This window comes from Salarias fasciatus, chromosome 15, assembly GCF_902148845.1.
Source record: "Salarias fasciatus chromosome 15, fSalaFa1.1, whole genome shotgun sequence".
Lineage (NCBI taxonomy): Eukaryota > Metazoa > Chordata > Actinopteri > Blenniiformes > Blenniidae > Salarias > Salarias fasciatus.
In genome coordinates, this window is record NC_043759.1 from 4,979,025 (window position 1) to 4,994,382 (window position 15,358).

The window sequence follows — 15,358 nt, forward strand, 5'->3', positions numbered from 1 at the left end:
TGAGCGTGATCATGCAAATATGATGGTGATAGTGATCATGCATATATGACCTCTGACCCCTGAGAAGGCCAGAAGCAGGCCAGAGAAGCCCTCAGAGCCCAGACAGCCGGCGGTCATCACAGAGCCCGGATCCAAGCCGCTCCCCCAGGCAGACGCCCCCGCTCCGGTTCAGAAATGGGGCAGAGGGAAGCCCCGGCCGGGGACCCCGGCGGTTCCGGGGCCCGGGCCCCGCGGAGCCATGACCGGCAGGAGCCGGTCCACCCCGGGCGCCGGACGCCCGGGGCGGGCAGGGCCGAGAGCCCAAGGCCCAAGAGCCCAGGAGCCAACCCCCCACCCCGGGCGGAGGGCCATGACCCCCCCGGGAGAACCAGCCCACACGGGCGGCTACCCACCCCAGGCCAGTACACCCCCCAGCGCTCCGGCCACGCACCCCGAGATCCAGGGCATCACCCCAAACCCCCTCCCCAACCCCCACCACCCCCCCCCCCCCCCCCACCCCCCACCCCACAACCCCCACCCGGAACCCACCCCCCCGTCCACCGCCCGGCCCACCCCTCCCACCCCCTGTCCTCTCCCGCCTCACTCCCCCCCGCCCCAACCCAAAACTCATACCCACTCACTCATACTGACACACACACATGCACACACGCACACACACAACCACTCATTCCTAAATCAAACGCACACACACACACACTCACATTCCAACACACTCACACACTCTCACGCACACGCTAACAAGCACACACACACACACACACACACACACACACACACACACACACACACACACACACAGTCCATCCTACCCCAAACACACTCACATTCCCGCGTCATCCAACTGTCACATCCTGTGGGAGACACCCCCGGAAGGCAAGGGAACACCAAACCCCACATCCAGGACCCCCCGCCACCCACAACTGCCGCCCCCACCCCCCACCCCACCGCCGCAGACAGGTATGCACCCCCCAGAGCCAGCAGCCCCCCAAACCACAGCCGCTCCAAACCCCCGGCCTGTGGGGAAAACAACAGCCCCCCCCGCCCCACCCCCCACCAGAAGGAATCCGGAAACGGGGGCGCAGAAGACCCCATTGCCCTCCCTCCCCCCCCCTCCGTCTCGTGAGTGTTGATGGAGTATATGTTGTTTGCGATTAAAATTTGAGGGTCAGTAACCACACCGTGCCGCGAGTGAGGCCAAACGAGCAGTCTCATCTACCTGAACAGCCCCACCCCCGACACAGCGCGCCAAGACCCCCCGACGTGTGTGTTTGTATGTATTTGGTCGTGTTAGATGACTAAGTGCAATTAAGACTGAGAGGCGAGCCACTGAAGCGTGCAGTGATTGGGGCCACTTAAGATGGCCCCCTCCACCACACCCAACTTGATAAGCCCGCCTCCCAAAGCCCTACGTGTGTGTGCATGAGAGCGGGGGGAGAGGGGGGTCCGGGGATGCCGCAGCACCCCCGTCACCCAGGAGCCCCCCGATGAAGGACAGGGCCAGGAGCGCCACCCACCCACCTCCCCCGCCACCCCCCACCCATCCACCCCACCCCCCTGTCCCCCACCACCACAACCACCCACCCCGATGCCCTGAATTCCAGGGCAGCAACCAGACACCAGGGCGTGCACCGACCCAGGCCGCGGCAGCACGCCCGAGCCGACCGGCCCCCCCAGCCAGGTCGACCCCCTCACCCTCACGGAAGGAGAGAGCCCCCAGGCACCAGGGCCCCCAGCCACACCCGCCCCAGGACATCCCGGCCGCCCGGACATGAACCGGCACCCGCCGACCCCGGCCCCCCGGGGCCCCCGCCCCACCGCCGCCAGACAGCCCCAACAACCGGCGGCCCCCCCACCCCCAATCCAAACCAAACACGAAGACAGCCCCCAGCGAAGCAGCCCAGATCCCGACCCCAAGACAGTGCCAACCACCCGCAGCCATCAGGCCCCCCCCACCAACCACCGACCCTCAAAGAGGAGAGGCCCTCATCTTCCCCTTACAATAAGTGATGGAGCTGATCACAGGGGACCAGAGGGAACCAGATTCAGCTGATTGATCCTCTGAACAGACAGACATCGTCTCCAAGCTGATATGATCTAATAGAAGATTCTTAAACTGCCTGTTACTCAGATTATTTCTGGATTTCCAATTTACAAGGATAGTTTTCTTTGCGATGCACAAGATGGTGAGAACCATGTAGACAGAGTTTATCGACATGTTAATTTCACCCAGATCACCAAGGCACAGTGTGGGAGTTGCAGGGATATTGCATGTGAACCATGTTGACAGGTTTTCACACACCTGAAGCCAGAACCTCTGCACTGGTGTGCAGGACCACAAGGCATGGAGGTAGTTGTCAGTCATGTTATCATTGCAATGTGAACAGATATCAGATTGTGATAGACCCATCTGGAACATCCTTCGTCCTGTGTAATGAATTCTATGCAGAATTTTGAATTGTATTCGTTGTATATTTGAATTCTTTGTCATTTTGAAAGTATTTAAACATATTTGTGACCACGCATTTTGGTCAAAGTTGTTAGATAAGTCAGCCTCCCATTTTAAGGTCGGAAGGAAGATTTCATCTTCTACCTTTGATAATATTTTATATATCTTTGATAGCAACTTTGGGGAACTGAGGTTTAAGAATTCTTCGACCCCGAGAGGTAGCTGTCCCTGCAATTGATTAAAGGTATACTTTTTACCTATGATAGATTTAAGTTGATGATATTCTAAAAATGCTGTGCTGCTGATTCCATATTGTGAGATGAGAGTATTGAATGATAGAAAGTTGCCATTTTCAATGATATGTTCAAGCTGGCTGATTCCTTTATTTCTCCACTGAGTGAAGTCATACAAATCTGTCGACCTGTCATCAGCTGTGCGGGACTCACTTCGGTTGCAGCAATGGGTGTAGAGCGATAGCTCATTAGAGCCAAGCAGGGGTCGGGCTGTTTGAGAATGTGCTTCGCTGTTTGAACTGCTCTCTCAGCTGCACCATTGCCTTGTGGGTAGTGGGGACTGGAGGTTATGTGGGTGAAGCCATAGTTCTTTTTGAACTCCTGGAACTCCGCTGATGTGAACTGAGTGGCGTTATCACTCACTAATTCCAGTGGAATTCCCCATCTCACAAACATGTGTTTAAGCTTGCTGATCACATGAGCACTTGTAGTAGCTGAGAGGGAAGCTATTTCAATATCTCGTGAAAAATCAACTACGATGAGGTAGTTCTTACCATCCAGCACGCACAGATTGGTTGCGATCCTTTGCCATGGACCACTCGGCAGCGGAGTCATCACCAGTGGTTCTTGTCTCTGCGTAGGTTTGTGTTCTGCACAGAAATCACACGACTTCACTTTCCTGGTGATCTGGGCTCCTATGCTGGGCCACCACACAGTCAAACGGGCCTGCTCGCGACACTTGGTGAGGCCCTGGTTACCTTCATGCAGCTGGTCTAGCACGCTGGATCTGAGTGCTGCTGGAACAACAATGCGATCATGGTACAGTACTAGTCCATCAGATTCAGAAAGGTGAGCTCTGGCTGTGAAAAATCCTCGCAGTGGTGAGAATTCTGCCATTCTTTGTGGCCATCCGTTTCTGATGAACTTGATCATTTTTTGAAGATCTGCGTCGTCCTGAGTGGCTCTGCGGAGTGGCTCTCTTTCCTCCATCTTCGGTGAGGTGGTTGGCTTGCTCTTTACCACAGTGTTCACATATGCTCTGACCTAATCATCTGTGTCTGACTTGTGGTCTCTGTCCAGAGGGTGTCTTGATAGTGCGTCCGCCACCGCCAGCTGTTTCCCTGAGACATGCTCTGCAATGACATCAAACCACATTAGACGCATAAGCAGTCTCTGACACCTCAGTGGCGTTCTATCCAGATCGTAGCTGTTGATCAATGGTACCAGGGGCTTGTGGTCTGTCTGGAGCCGTACTTTACTCATCTCCTGGATGTAGCGGGCAAAGCGCTCACAGGCCCACACGCTTGCCAAGCACTCCTTCTCTATTTGTGTATATCGTTTCTCTGCATTGGTGAGTTTGCGGGAGGCGAAGGTGACGGCTCACAACTCACCATCGTGGTCCTGCAGCAGAGTGGCGCCCAGGCCATAGCTGCTGGCATCCGCGCTGACCACAGTCTGCCGGCCCACGTCATAGTAGCATGAAGCTGGTGCTGCTGCTAGTGTGACTTTGGCTTTGTTGAATGCGCTCTCTTGAGGCTCACCCCAGACGCATGCTGTCTCTTTCCTGAGCAGGCTCATGAGCGGGTGCAGCATGGTGGACAGGCCAGGAAGGAATTTGCCCACGTAATTCATGAGCCCAAGTACCTGGCGAAGCTGTTCCACATTTGTGGGAGCGGGCAGTTTGGTGATAGCCTCAACTTTGCTGCTGTCCGGTTTCACTCCATCAGCGCCAATGATGTGCCCGAAAAACTGCAGCTCAGTCTGTCTGAAGTGGCACTTTGATCTGTTAAGCTTAAGACCTGAAGCTTTGATGGTACGTAGGACCGCATCCAAGCATTGGTCGTGTTCCTCTTTGTCAGACCAGGATGTCATCCATCACGACAACGGTTCCTTCCAGGCCCTTCAGCAGATTACTCATGAGCCACTGGAAGATCTCGGGTGCTGATGTAATCCCAAACGGCAGACGTTTAAATAGGAATACCAGGATTTTCTGGCCTACGTAGGAAACCCAGAAGGGGCCAAAAGGGTCCAGTGCTTTTGAATTCACAAGTCGTTGTCCCGCAGCCAGCCACCTTTCATTTGTAAATGCAGCCGATACCTTCCAGCTAGTTGGTTCATGCATACCTTTGAGGGGGAGGGCGAGGCTTGAAAAGACCCAGGAACTACAGTGAGATTTCCTCCTGAGTTTGGCAGAGAAGATTCTTTCCAAACACAATGAATTTTTTAACCATCACAAATTGTGATGTAACTCCCAAGGTTTGACTGGGACCCAGTTGAGACTGACATTTTTCCCGCAATCTCCAATGTTTGGAGTGTCTTTGTTGCAAACTGCATTTTGTCCTACAATCCAGGCAGGCACATCACCACAGACAAACAGCTGTTCCCAACAAAGTCTCGCTGCTGTTTCTTGAAATACATTGCAACAAAACCAGACAAGGTTGGGATAAAGTTCTGGGTGGCATGTGACCTGAAGACTAAATATGTGTGCAACATGACCCCCTATGTTGGGAAAGACCCCAGCCATGCCAAGGGGGTGAGAGTGGGAGAAGATGTGGTGATAAAGCAGATGGAGCCGTTTCTGGACAAAGGCAGAGCGGTAACAACAGATACATTTCTTCACGTCTCTGGCACTCGCCAAACAACTCCTCTGATGGAAGACGACCATCCTTGGCACAATGAATAAGATTCGTCGGGAGCTGCCCGGATCAGCCAAGCAGACTGAATTCTGTGTATCATCAATAAATAACAGGAAGAAATGAAAAACATGAACTGTGTCAAGCTCTTACTTTAGTTTTACATTAGATGCTGATTCAGTGTTATATTTTCTACAAGCACATACAGCGCCTTGCAAAAGTATATTTCCCCCTTAAATTTGTTTGACCTTTTGTTAAATTTCATACTGCAAACATAAATATATAAAATTGGCAAATCGGCCAGCAGGGAAGATTCTTTACAAACTCAATGATTTTTTTTGTAATCCCAGGTTTTTCTTTCCTACCTATGAAACTCAGAGGGGCCAAAATTTTCCCCTGATTTTTGATGCACAACTCAGCGGCCACTCACTGGCCTGCTTTTCTTTTGTAGGGGGGGGGGGGGGCGAGGAAGGAAGATTCTTTCCAAACAATGAATTTGTTTTGTGGTGGGGGTTTGGGGGCCAGAGTGTGAGGGGGAGGAAGGCACTTCAGTGCAGGAGGTAGCCTCATGAAAAGGCCACCTCAAACCTCCCCTCAACAGAAGGACTGATTTTGTGGCACAGAGAAGAGCATAGTCTAGCATTTGTTTCTCTGACAGACCATTGGGACCATTATAGACCAGCCACATCTGTTCTAAGATTGGATTGCACTCAGATAGACTCTATTTAGTCATTAGCTCAACATTTGATCATTGAGGAAACAATCAGACAACTTCTGAAGCCACTATGAGAAAAGAGGGTGAATAATATTGCACGTCCCACTTTTCAGTTTATTTCTAAAAAAAAGTTTAAATTTTGTATAAATTTCATTTCACTTCACAATTGTGTCCCATTTGATGTTGGTTCCTCACAAGATATGCCAATTTTATAACTTCATGTTTAAAGTGTGAAATTTTAGAAAAAGGGCAAAGAATTCGAAGGAGGTGAATACTTTTTCAAGGCACTGTACATACCATTTTATAACAAATATTGTTTTTATACACAGGACCCACAGATGCACTGTAAGAAATATATTTTATTTTTTTAACTATGAAATATAAAATGTGCAAACCCCCCAATTCTCATGCAAAATGATACTTTACATTCACAACAAAGTTTTCTCTTCTGAAAATGGTATTTTGTGTCGAACTGATACAAACTATCACATGAAGAGAGTTCTAGAAGCATCAGCTGAACATTGGTGTGTGTGCTACACTTCTCCCTCTGTTTGGGCCACATTCCTGCATGATGCATTGCGTAGTGGCTGCATTTACAAATGAAAGGTGGCTGGCTGCAGGACAACGACTTGTGTATTCAAAAGCACTGGACCACTGTGGCCCCTCTCTGGGTTCTGGACGGGGTTGGGCCAAATGGGCCCCTGCTTGGTAAACCTAGTGTTAAAGCAGAATCTGCCCATGGGGGTTATGAACATTGTCAATTTCTGGCAGCTGGGATCCAATGGGATCTGCCAGAACCCGCTTGATGCGTCCAGTGTCGAAAATATCTTAGCTCCAGCTAGCTTGGGTGTTATGTCATCCAGTGTGGGCAGAATGTAGCGCTCTCGCTTTACTCCCTTGTAGAGTCTTTTTAAGTCCACACACTCTGACCTCGTCTTTGTTGTGTTTTGGGGCAGGCACCATCGGTGCACACCAATCAGTAGGTTCTGTGACCTCTTCAATGATTCCCAAGTTGAGCATGCGCCTTAACTCCTTCTCTACTTTCGGTAGAAGTGGAAAGGGGACTCTGCGTGGCGTGTTCACAGTATATGGTACCGCATCATCTGTCAGTTCTATCTTAACAGGCTCACAGTTCAGTAGTCCAATTTCTCCAAACACATTGCTTGTGTGCAGGCTGCGGCTGATCTCATTCGCTCTTGCAATCAGTACCATTCGTTTTGCAACTGACTTTCCCAGTAGGTCACTTGTGTACTGTCCTTTAATCACAGTGATCCAGTACTGATATTTCTGCTTTTTGTACGTGCTGTTGGCGATGAATTTTCCCACACGTGAAACTTTCCCACCTGGACTGTACACCGGCAGCTTAGAAACATTCAGTCTGGGCCTCGGTTGTAATCTACTGAATGTCTCTTCTGTTATAACATCATGTCGGCTCCAGTATTGATTTTAAACTGGACTGGGTTGCCATTTACTTCCAGCTTCACATCCCAGTCGGTGTCTGAGTCAGGCTCAACTATGAAAGTCGGTTTTGTATCTTTCACAGACCCCAGGAAAATTCCTCCAATGAAAAATGATTCCTCCTCTGAATCCTCCACCTCTTCTGTCCTGACTTCTTTTAGCATCTTGGATTTACATACTGCTTCAAAATGACCCATCTTTTTGCACTTCCTGCATCTTTTGTTTCGGGGTGGGCAGCTCTCTTTTTTATCATGCACTCTGTTGCACCGCTGGCAGCTTTGTTTACTGTCGCTGTATTTTTGACTCTGGGGCTGTCTCGGCTTATCACGGTTCCATTTTGTGTTGCTGTGCTGGTTGTGTCTCACCTCATTCATTCTGGTTTCCACGTGCTCCGCGCTCTGCTGTTTAACCGCCTTCTCCAGCGTCAGGTCCGCCTCCAGCTGCAGCCGCTGTGACACCTCTTTGTCCAGTAATCCTATGATGATTCGGTCTCGAATCTGTTCGTCCTTACTGTTGCCGAACTCGCAGTGCTGCGCCAGCTCATACAGGCTCCGGACAAAGGCTTCCACGGTCTCACCAGCCCGTTGGTTCCGCTTGTGGAAGCAGGCACGGTCATGTATGACGTTACGTCTGGGCACAAAATGCTCATCAAACTTCTCCACCACCGTCTTAAAATCAAACTCGGGGTGTGGGACGGCTTCTGCGGCAGCAGGAAACACAAACGAGCTGTAGATAGGCTCTGCATCTCTCCCCGTTGAATAAAGAAATGAGTTCACTTGAACCTCACCACTCTCCTTATCCAACTTGGACACAACTCTGAAACGGGAGAACCTCTGCCTCCACACCGGCCACACTGCCGGGCGGGAAAAGTCGAACGGCTCCGGGGGATCAAACTTAGCCATCTTGTCTCCGACATCAGCGTGAAGTCTTCAATTCTGACACCATGTCATGATAATGAGGGAGACTTGGATGAATCTCAAACACAGCTTTATTCAGCAACTCGGCTCAGTACAAAACTGTTAGCTCTCTGCTAACACGCGCTCATTTCTCATAGTCGAACTCTCTCCGGTGACATCATCTCAAAACACTCCTGCACTGGCTACAGTAGCCTCATGGTGACATTAAACTTAAATCTCACAACAACACATGAACACGGAACTGTGTCATATTACCTGTTGATTACCTGTGATGCCTGCTGATTCTTCATGTCTAATTGAATAAACAGAAACTCATTCTTGACTACTTATTTCTTATTTATGTAACACACACATTTTGAATGGCCTTGGCAGACTTCAAATGAGCCATTGTAATCGATTAACTCCAGGATTGCAATTACTCGCGATTAAGGAATTTAATCGTTGCCCAGCTGTAATACATATCAAATGTCCCAAAAATTGTGTGAAAAAAAAAAAAAAAAAAAAAATCGGTGTGCATGGATGGGGTGGGGGCCCAATGATTTTTTTTTTGCTTGGCGACCCCAAGGACCCTTGCCCCCCCACTGAGTGTGTGCACGCGGATCATTCATATACTGTGTAGCACACACCCACAGGTGTTGTTAATTTGGCATAATGCTCCTGACCCGATGTAAGTCATATGGTTACAGGTTCACTGAAATGAAATAGAACAGGGCTCACTGTGACTCTGGATGTGGTTCCAACAGACTTTGTTGGACGGATCGGAAAGAAAAACCGAGGCGGAAGTTCACAGTTTCTTCAGAAACAATCATTCATTAGGACCTATAGTTTAGGACAGGAGACAGGAACCTCACAGAACAACCAGGTTATCATCAGATTGTGTTGAAAATTACTGTAAATAAAATTTTTCTGTCTATTATGTTCACAATTATCAAGAAGTCACAAGCAAAAAGGAGACCTTCTTCAAAATTATTTATGAATCAATTCAATAAGATATTTTATTCAACCTTAAAAAACACTTGTTCACACTTCCCTCCCTCTAATGCATGTCATTACCATTAAGCTTTCACCAGAGGCACAGACCCACCCCATTCTTTCATTCCTGCAGGAGGTATGGAAGAAAGTAGCTTTACTGTTAAATTTTAGCCCCCATCTCCACGCTGAGGCATCCATATGGCTTAACCCCAAACTCTGTATTGATAGGTCTCCATTTTTCTGGAAACTATGGGCCCAGAGAGGAATTTTAGTTCTTGGGGATCTATATGAGGGGGGAGTTCTAAAATCATTTAATGACCTTAAAGCTCAATATCAGCTTCCACAGAGCCAGTTTTGGAAATACTTACAGCTCCGACATCTTCTTCTGCAGATTTTTGAATACCCCTCCATCCCTCCAACTATAAGTTTTCTTACTTTTATTAGAAAGGTTTTTGGTGGGGGTCATGAAGCTTCCAAATACTATTTGATGCCTTTAGAAGCCACAGATGAGGGGCTCCCTGCCTTGAGGTCAGCCTGGGAAACTGACCTAAATGTGTCCTTTACAGATCAGGAATGGGCTATGATCCTACAGAACACAAAGAAGGTATCTAGAGAACTGAGAACAAGACTCGTTCAATTCAAACTATTACATAGAATCTACTGGTCCCCTCATAGATTATACAGAGCAAACCTTATACAGGCCCCAGATTGCTGGAGATGTCAGACTGAGGTGGGCACATTGATCCATATGATCTGGAACTGTCCAAGAATCCAGGGTTTATGGACTGACATCTATGAATTTATCAAATCAGTTATACAGCAGGACATTCCTTTCCTACCTAGATTATTTATTCTCAGTGATCCATCCCTCCTAAAACATCTTCCATCCAGTACAGCTGAATGGGTGCAGATCGCTCTAATGCTGGGGCGTAAACTTATTATTTCTCAGTGGAAGGCCCCCTCCACACCATCCGTTACTATTTGGTACAACCAACTGGGGAGATTGGCTGCACTAGAACGCCTTTCATACAAACTGCTGAATAAAGTGGAGAGCTTTCACTTGAAGTGGGGATCGTACCTTTCCAAGATGCAGGGACCAACCTAAAGGTCAGAATGGTCCTGGGTGAGAAATAGTTTACATGTTACAGACAATTGCCAGCCAGATGTCCCCTTCCCCTCTTTTTCTGTTTAATTTTATTTACATTTCTTTTTTTATTTTATTATTTTATTTTATTTTATCTTATTTTAATTTGTATTGTCAGTTTCTGCTCTACTATTGTACTGAAGTGAAATTGTTGTGATTTGTATCTGCAATGGAGTGGTGTATTGGAAAACTTAATAAAATGTTAATCACAAAAAAAAAAAACACTTGTTCACATCACCACAATGATCCTGACATCAAACGGAACAGTCACATTATAATAAAGAGAAGCACTGAACTGAACTCGTGGGGAACCATCATGGAGCAGTTCATTCAAGCTGCTCTTCAAACTTTTGGCCACCAGGTGGAAGCAAAGAGGACAGTGTTGAAAAGCTTCAGTTCTGAACCCTTGTTCCATCCAGGCATCAGAGTTTCAGAAAGCTTAATTTTTCCATCACTATTAAAAAGAATTTCACTTCCAGCCTCTCAGCAGAGTGACAGACTCTCAGTCAGACTCTCCTTAAATAGGTCCACCTGAAATGAAACTGGTCCAATCAGGACAGGCTGGTCTGAACCAAAAGACAAATGTCAAGCTATGATCAGAAGAGTCCTTTCCTCATCGTCTCCATTGTTGCTGACAAAGACTTGAGGAGGTTCGAAAACGTACTGAAAACTAAACTGACGACACATTTTACAAAGTGTTGGAGGCTCCGTCTGTGAGCCCTGCTGAACTCCACTGATGTTCTCTGGATCTCTGATTGGTGCTGACAGGACTGCTGTCAGAGACAGAGACCGTCCTTCCTACAGACTTACTGAAGAACCAGAGGACAAGAGTGTAAATCCAGCATAGAGAGGTTGAGAGAATGTGGTGTTGAAGGTGTAGAGGTGGATCAGAGAGTCAGAGGAGACTCTGAAGAAGGACAGAGAGCCAGCAGGACAGTCCACATACACTGCTACTCTACCAGAGGAGGAGAAGGAGGAGGAGATGGACGTTATTCTGCCCTTGTACCTGACAGAGTAACCTTCATCAGTGCACTTCAGACTCCAGGACTGAGCATTCCATCCAAACAAACATTCAATACTGTTTTCTTTCCTTCTGATTCCTCTGTAACTCACTGAAATTACAACTTTTCCGCTCCACTCGACCACCCAGGAACATCGACCACTGAGAACATTTCGACACAGCAGCTGATGATACCAATCCTCAAATCTGTCTGGATGATCAGAATACGGCTGCTCTTCCTCCACACGAGTCGCCTTCCTGTTGTTGTTGGACAGTTTGAGGTTTCTGCTCATTGAGTTTGTGTCCAGTTCAAGTTGAGAGAAATCTGATGGAGAGAAAAAGAGAAAAGTTGTCCTCTGACACATGTGATGGATTTCTTCTTTCTGGACTTTGTGACACGTTATTCATTCAGAGAAAGTTTAATGAGGAAACTGTCTGCCAGACTTCTCTTGTCAGTAATGTTTGAATAAATCAAAACCTTTGATTGAAAGACAGACAGACACTGTTTTGTCCTCATCAGTCCAACTTACACTTCCTCAGACCAGGTTTTAACCTCTGCTTTCCACCATGGTCCACCCTGCAGGAAGAAAGACAGTCAGAAGGGTTTTCTCTCCAACATGAGTCCTCACTGCTGTTCAACATGAAGCAGAGCTGCTCAGAAACAGGCTGAAAGAGCTCTGAGTCCACACTCTGGGACTGTTTCACTCAGGACAGCAGTCAGCTCTGGATGGAGGGATGAAGAAGATGAAGTGATGAATGAAGCCTCCTCTGATGTTTCAGCTCACAGTGACTCATTTCAGAGTTTCAAACTTGGTTCAAAGTCTCTGTGAAGACGTTTGGAGCCTGAAAGTGTTTCTGCTGCTTTGGATCAGTGTGATGAAGAAGGAAACCTGTTGGCATGTTTCTGCTCCTCTCCTCCTAAAGACAGCTGGAAATGGAGCTTTCAAAGGATCTTTCACACTTCTGGAGTTTTCACTGAAAGACTCAGTTTGACAGAGAAGAAGAGAAGTTTTGTTTTTCTTCATCAACCACATCCAACACACACATGGAGAAAAGTCTCAATTCAGCCAAAACACACAGAAAAACCTGAAGGAAAATGTTTGAATGGAAAGTGGATGAATTCTCATCAGGATTTCAAGAGTGAAAAGAAAAGCAGTCGTTTGATCAAATGATTTAAACTTCAGGTCCAGGTGTCTGAACAACATCACAGAGGCTTCAAACTCTCATTTCTATCATCATGGTTCAAATTTTCTTGGTACTTATGTCATAAAAGTCACTGCTTACAAGAAGTGGAGACATTTTGTAGACCAGGGGTCTTTAATTAAAATGTTAAGAGGCTCAGTTTGACTATCATTCTTGAAGTAAATTTCCAGAAGATCAGAATGTTGAACTATTTAGTGTGATATATATTTAAAGCTCTGTCAACATCTGCATGTAATCAACAACAGAGTGCCAAATCTTTTTTTTTTTCAAATTAACTCAAATCAAATTAAGTAATTGAAATTCACAAAGTTTTTGGTCATATTTATTGTCATGTAACATGGACTACACCGGAGTGATGGCCTAGTGGTACAGCATCCGCTTCACAACTGGGAGGTTGTGGGTTTGCATCCCGGCCGGGTCATACCAAAGACCTTAAAAATGGTACCTGCTGCCTTCTAGCCAGGTGCTCGGCATATATAGAACGGGGGTCGAACACAGAGAGCTACCAGGGGTCTAACCCCCTTCACTTTCACTACTCACAGTACTACTCACAGTAGTAGCTGTGTGGCCTGGGGTTACGTAACAGAGATAGGCACCGCCTAACGCACTTGCGCTAGGGAGACTTTGACTTTGAACATGGAACTGAAAATAGATGTTTGACTGTTGACTATTGTTCTGTCCACTAAATAAAAGTCAGGCTCATTTTCAAAATAAGACAAATAAATCAAATGTTCAGAAGCAGTGCTAGACTTCAGAACAATGAAACAGTTCTATTTCATCCTGTCAGACCGCCAGAGGTGGTGCATAAAGCACTGAATGATCATCTTTGCGCATTTGCAGGTCGAGAATGTATACAAACAAAGTCACCTGTGACCTCCCGGTGACCTACGGGCACCTATATAAGTCACGTGACACTGGAAGCCAGTCCCTTTTTCTTTTCTCGCTTCGCAGTGGTTTGAGATCAGGACTGGTGAGCGTATGCTCGTATACCAGTGTTTTTCTGCCGCTTGTTGCGGGGAGCCTCGTGACTTCAGTCGGAATTGCAACATTGTTGCCCTTCAGAGGCTGCACAGGCGGCTCGGCCGGCTGGCGTGTTTCCGCGCGGGTGCAGGCACCGACGGCTGGTTTCATTATCATCTGCTTTCTTCTTCCGGAGCGGACGGAGTGGTGAGTATTGTGTTTTCCAGCAGCTGTGTTTGGCTTGTGTGGATTAATTGGTGGCTCCAGTACAGCGTGTGTTCGCGTGGGTCTGTGACGCCGTGTGTGGCTACTTGCCTTTTCTTTTTTCACCTTCTCCACGAGCGGCAGTTTTCATTCTGTTCTGTGTTGTTGATTTCCCCGCGGCTGGTGCGTCTCTGCTTGGCAGCCTGCGGGGGTGGGGGGGCGTGTACGGCGGTGCCCCTTGGGTCCCGGGGGGCGTCTTCTGCCCAACCTGATTCGGCATGCTTCCTGTCTGCTCTGGTCGTGGGTGGCGTTCTCTGCCCAACCCGACTGGATTGCGGCTTCGGGTGTGACGCCAGGTAACTCCTGGTCCCATTTCCTGTTGGGTCTCTTGGCCGCGCTGGAGTCCTCGGTGGTCGGGGACCAGACACTGGGTCTGCTGGATGCGTCACTGCAGATGCTCGCATTGATGTCGCGTGAGCTGGGTCGCCTCCTCTCCACGCTTACACGTCAACAGGTTTGGCTGGCTCAGTCCCCGCTGTCGGAGGCATGTCGGAGGACCCTTAGGTTGTTCTGGTTGCTCATGGTGAACTTTTTGGTGCTGCTGCCACTGCGGTGCTTGAACGCACTGCCCAAGCCACTCAGACGAGGCACCGGCTTGTGGGCGTCCATATCGGCGCCCTGCGCCAGCCTGTGGCACCTCGACGGCATGTCGGGGGTGTCACCTGCTGTGGGAGCAACCCTCCAACAGCGTGCTGCGTTTGCCAGGGGCCGCCACGGTCCGAGGGGGTGCAGTCCTCGTGGTCTCCTCGGCCTATGCCATCCACCCAGCATTCCTCCGGACCCTTCCAGGGTCGGGGGTCATGTTGGTGAGGCCGTGCGGCCGATGGTGGGTTTGTTTACCCAGGTTCAGATGGACTACGGGACTCACAATCCAATCCAATCCAATCCAACTTTATTTCTAAAGCACTTTAAAAACAACAGAGCTGACCAAAGTGCTGAGCACAATAAAATTACAGTAAAAAAGAACAATAAAATAGTAAAATAGCAGACACATAAAAAGTCAAACAACTTTTCCTGTATTAAAAGGCCAGGGAGAAAAGGTGAGTTTTAAGAGCGGACTTAAAAACAGGAAGTGAGTCTATCTGTCTCGGATACAAGGGTAGATCATTCCATAGATTTGGACCCACACTGGCAAAAGCACGGTCTCGTCTAGTTCGAAGATTCGTATCTAGAGTGGCCAGCAAGGACTGGCCTGCTGACCTAAGATTGTGCCCCGGGACATAGGGCTGCAGCAACTCTGAGAGATACTGGGGAGCGAGACCATGAAGACATTTAAAAACAAGTAAAATAATTTTAAAATCAATACGATAAGAAACAGGGAGCCAATGCAAGGACTTTAAAATTGGTGAAATGTGCTCTCACTTTTTAGTGCCTATTAAAAGCCGAGCAGCAGCATTCTGAACAAGCTGCAGT

At 48.2% G+C, this 15,358-nt stretch overlaps 4 protein-coding genes across 4 annotated transcripts in view; all 4 read right to left on the bottom strand.

The window, feature by feature from the left end:
• Nucleotides 1-15,358, bottom strand: part of LOC115402059 (NACHT, LRR and PYD domains-containing protein 4C-like) — an 868,403-nt gene that overhangs the window by 519,871 nt on the left and 333,174 nt on the right. The window lies entirely within an intron of this gene.
• LOC115402071 (uncharacterized) overlaps nt 1-15,358 on the bottom strand; it is a 173,130-nt gene that overhangs the window by 5,862 nt on the left and 151,910 nt on the right. The gene's annotated exons all lie outside the window — the stretch shown is intronic.
• Nucleotides 1-15,358, bottom strand: part of LOC115402266 (uncharacterized) — a 185,726-nt gene that overhangs the window by 2,528 nt on the left and 167,840 nt on the right. Inside the window, 1 exon segment of the mRNA XM_030110780.1 lies at nt 12,049-12,095. Coding sequence (XP_029966640.1) covers nt 12,049-12,095 — 47 coding nt within the window.
• LOC115402075 (stonustoxin subunit alpha-like) lies at nt 8,893-12,020 on the bottom strand. Its single transcript, XM_030110514.1, has one exon. It carries the CDS (start codon nt 11,881-11,883, stop codon nt 11,317-11,319), a length of 567 nt encoding a protein of 188 aa, XP_029966374.1. The 5' UTR covers nt 11,884-12,020; the 3' UTR covers nt 8,893-11,316.

Coding starts and splice junctions, on each gene's coding strand:
- LOC115402075 (XM_030110514.1), bottom strand. CDS start 11,883: ATGTGTCAGAGGACAACTTTTCTCTTTTTCTCTCCATCAGATTTCTCT.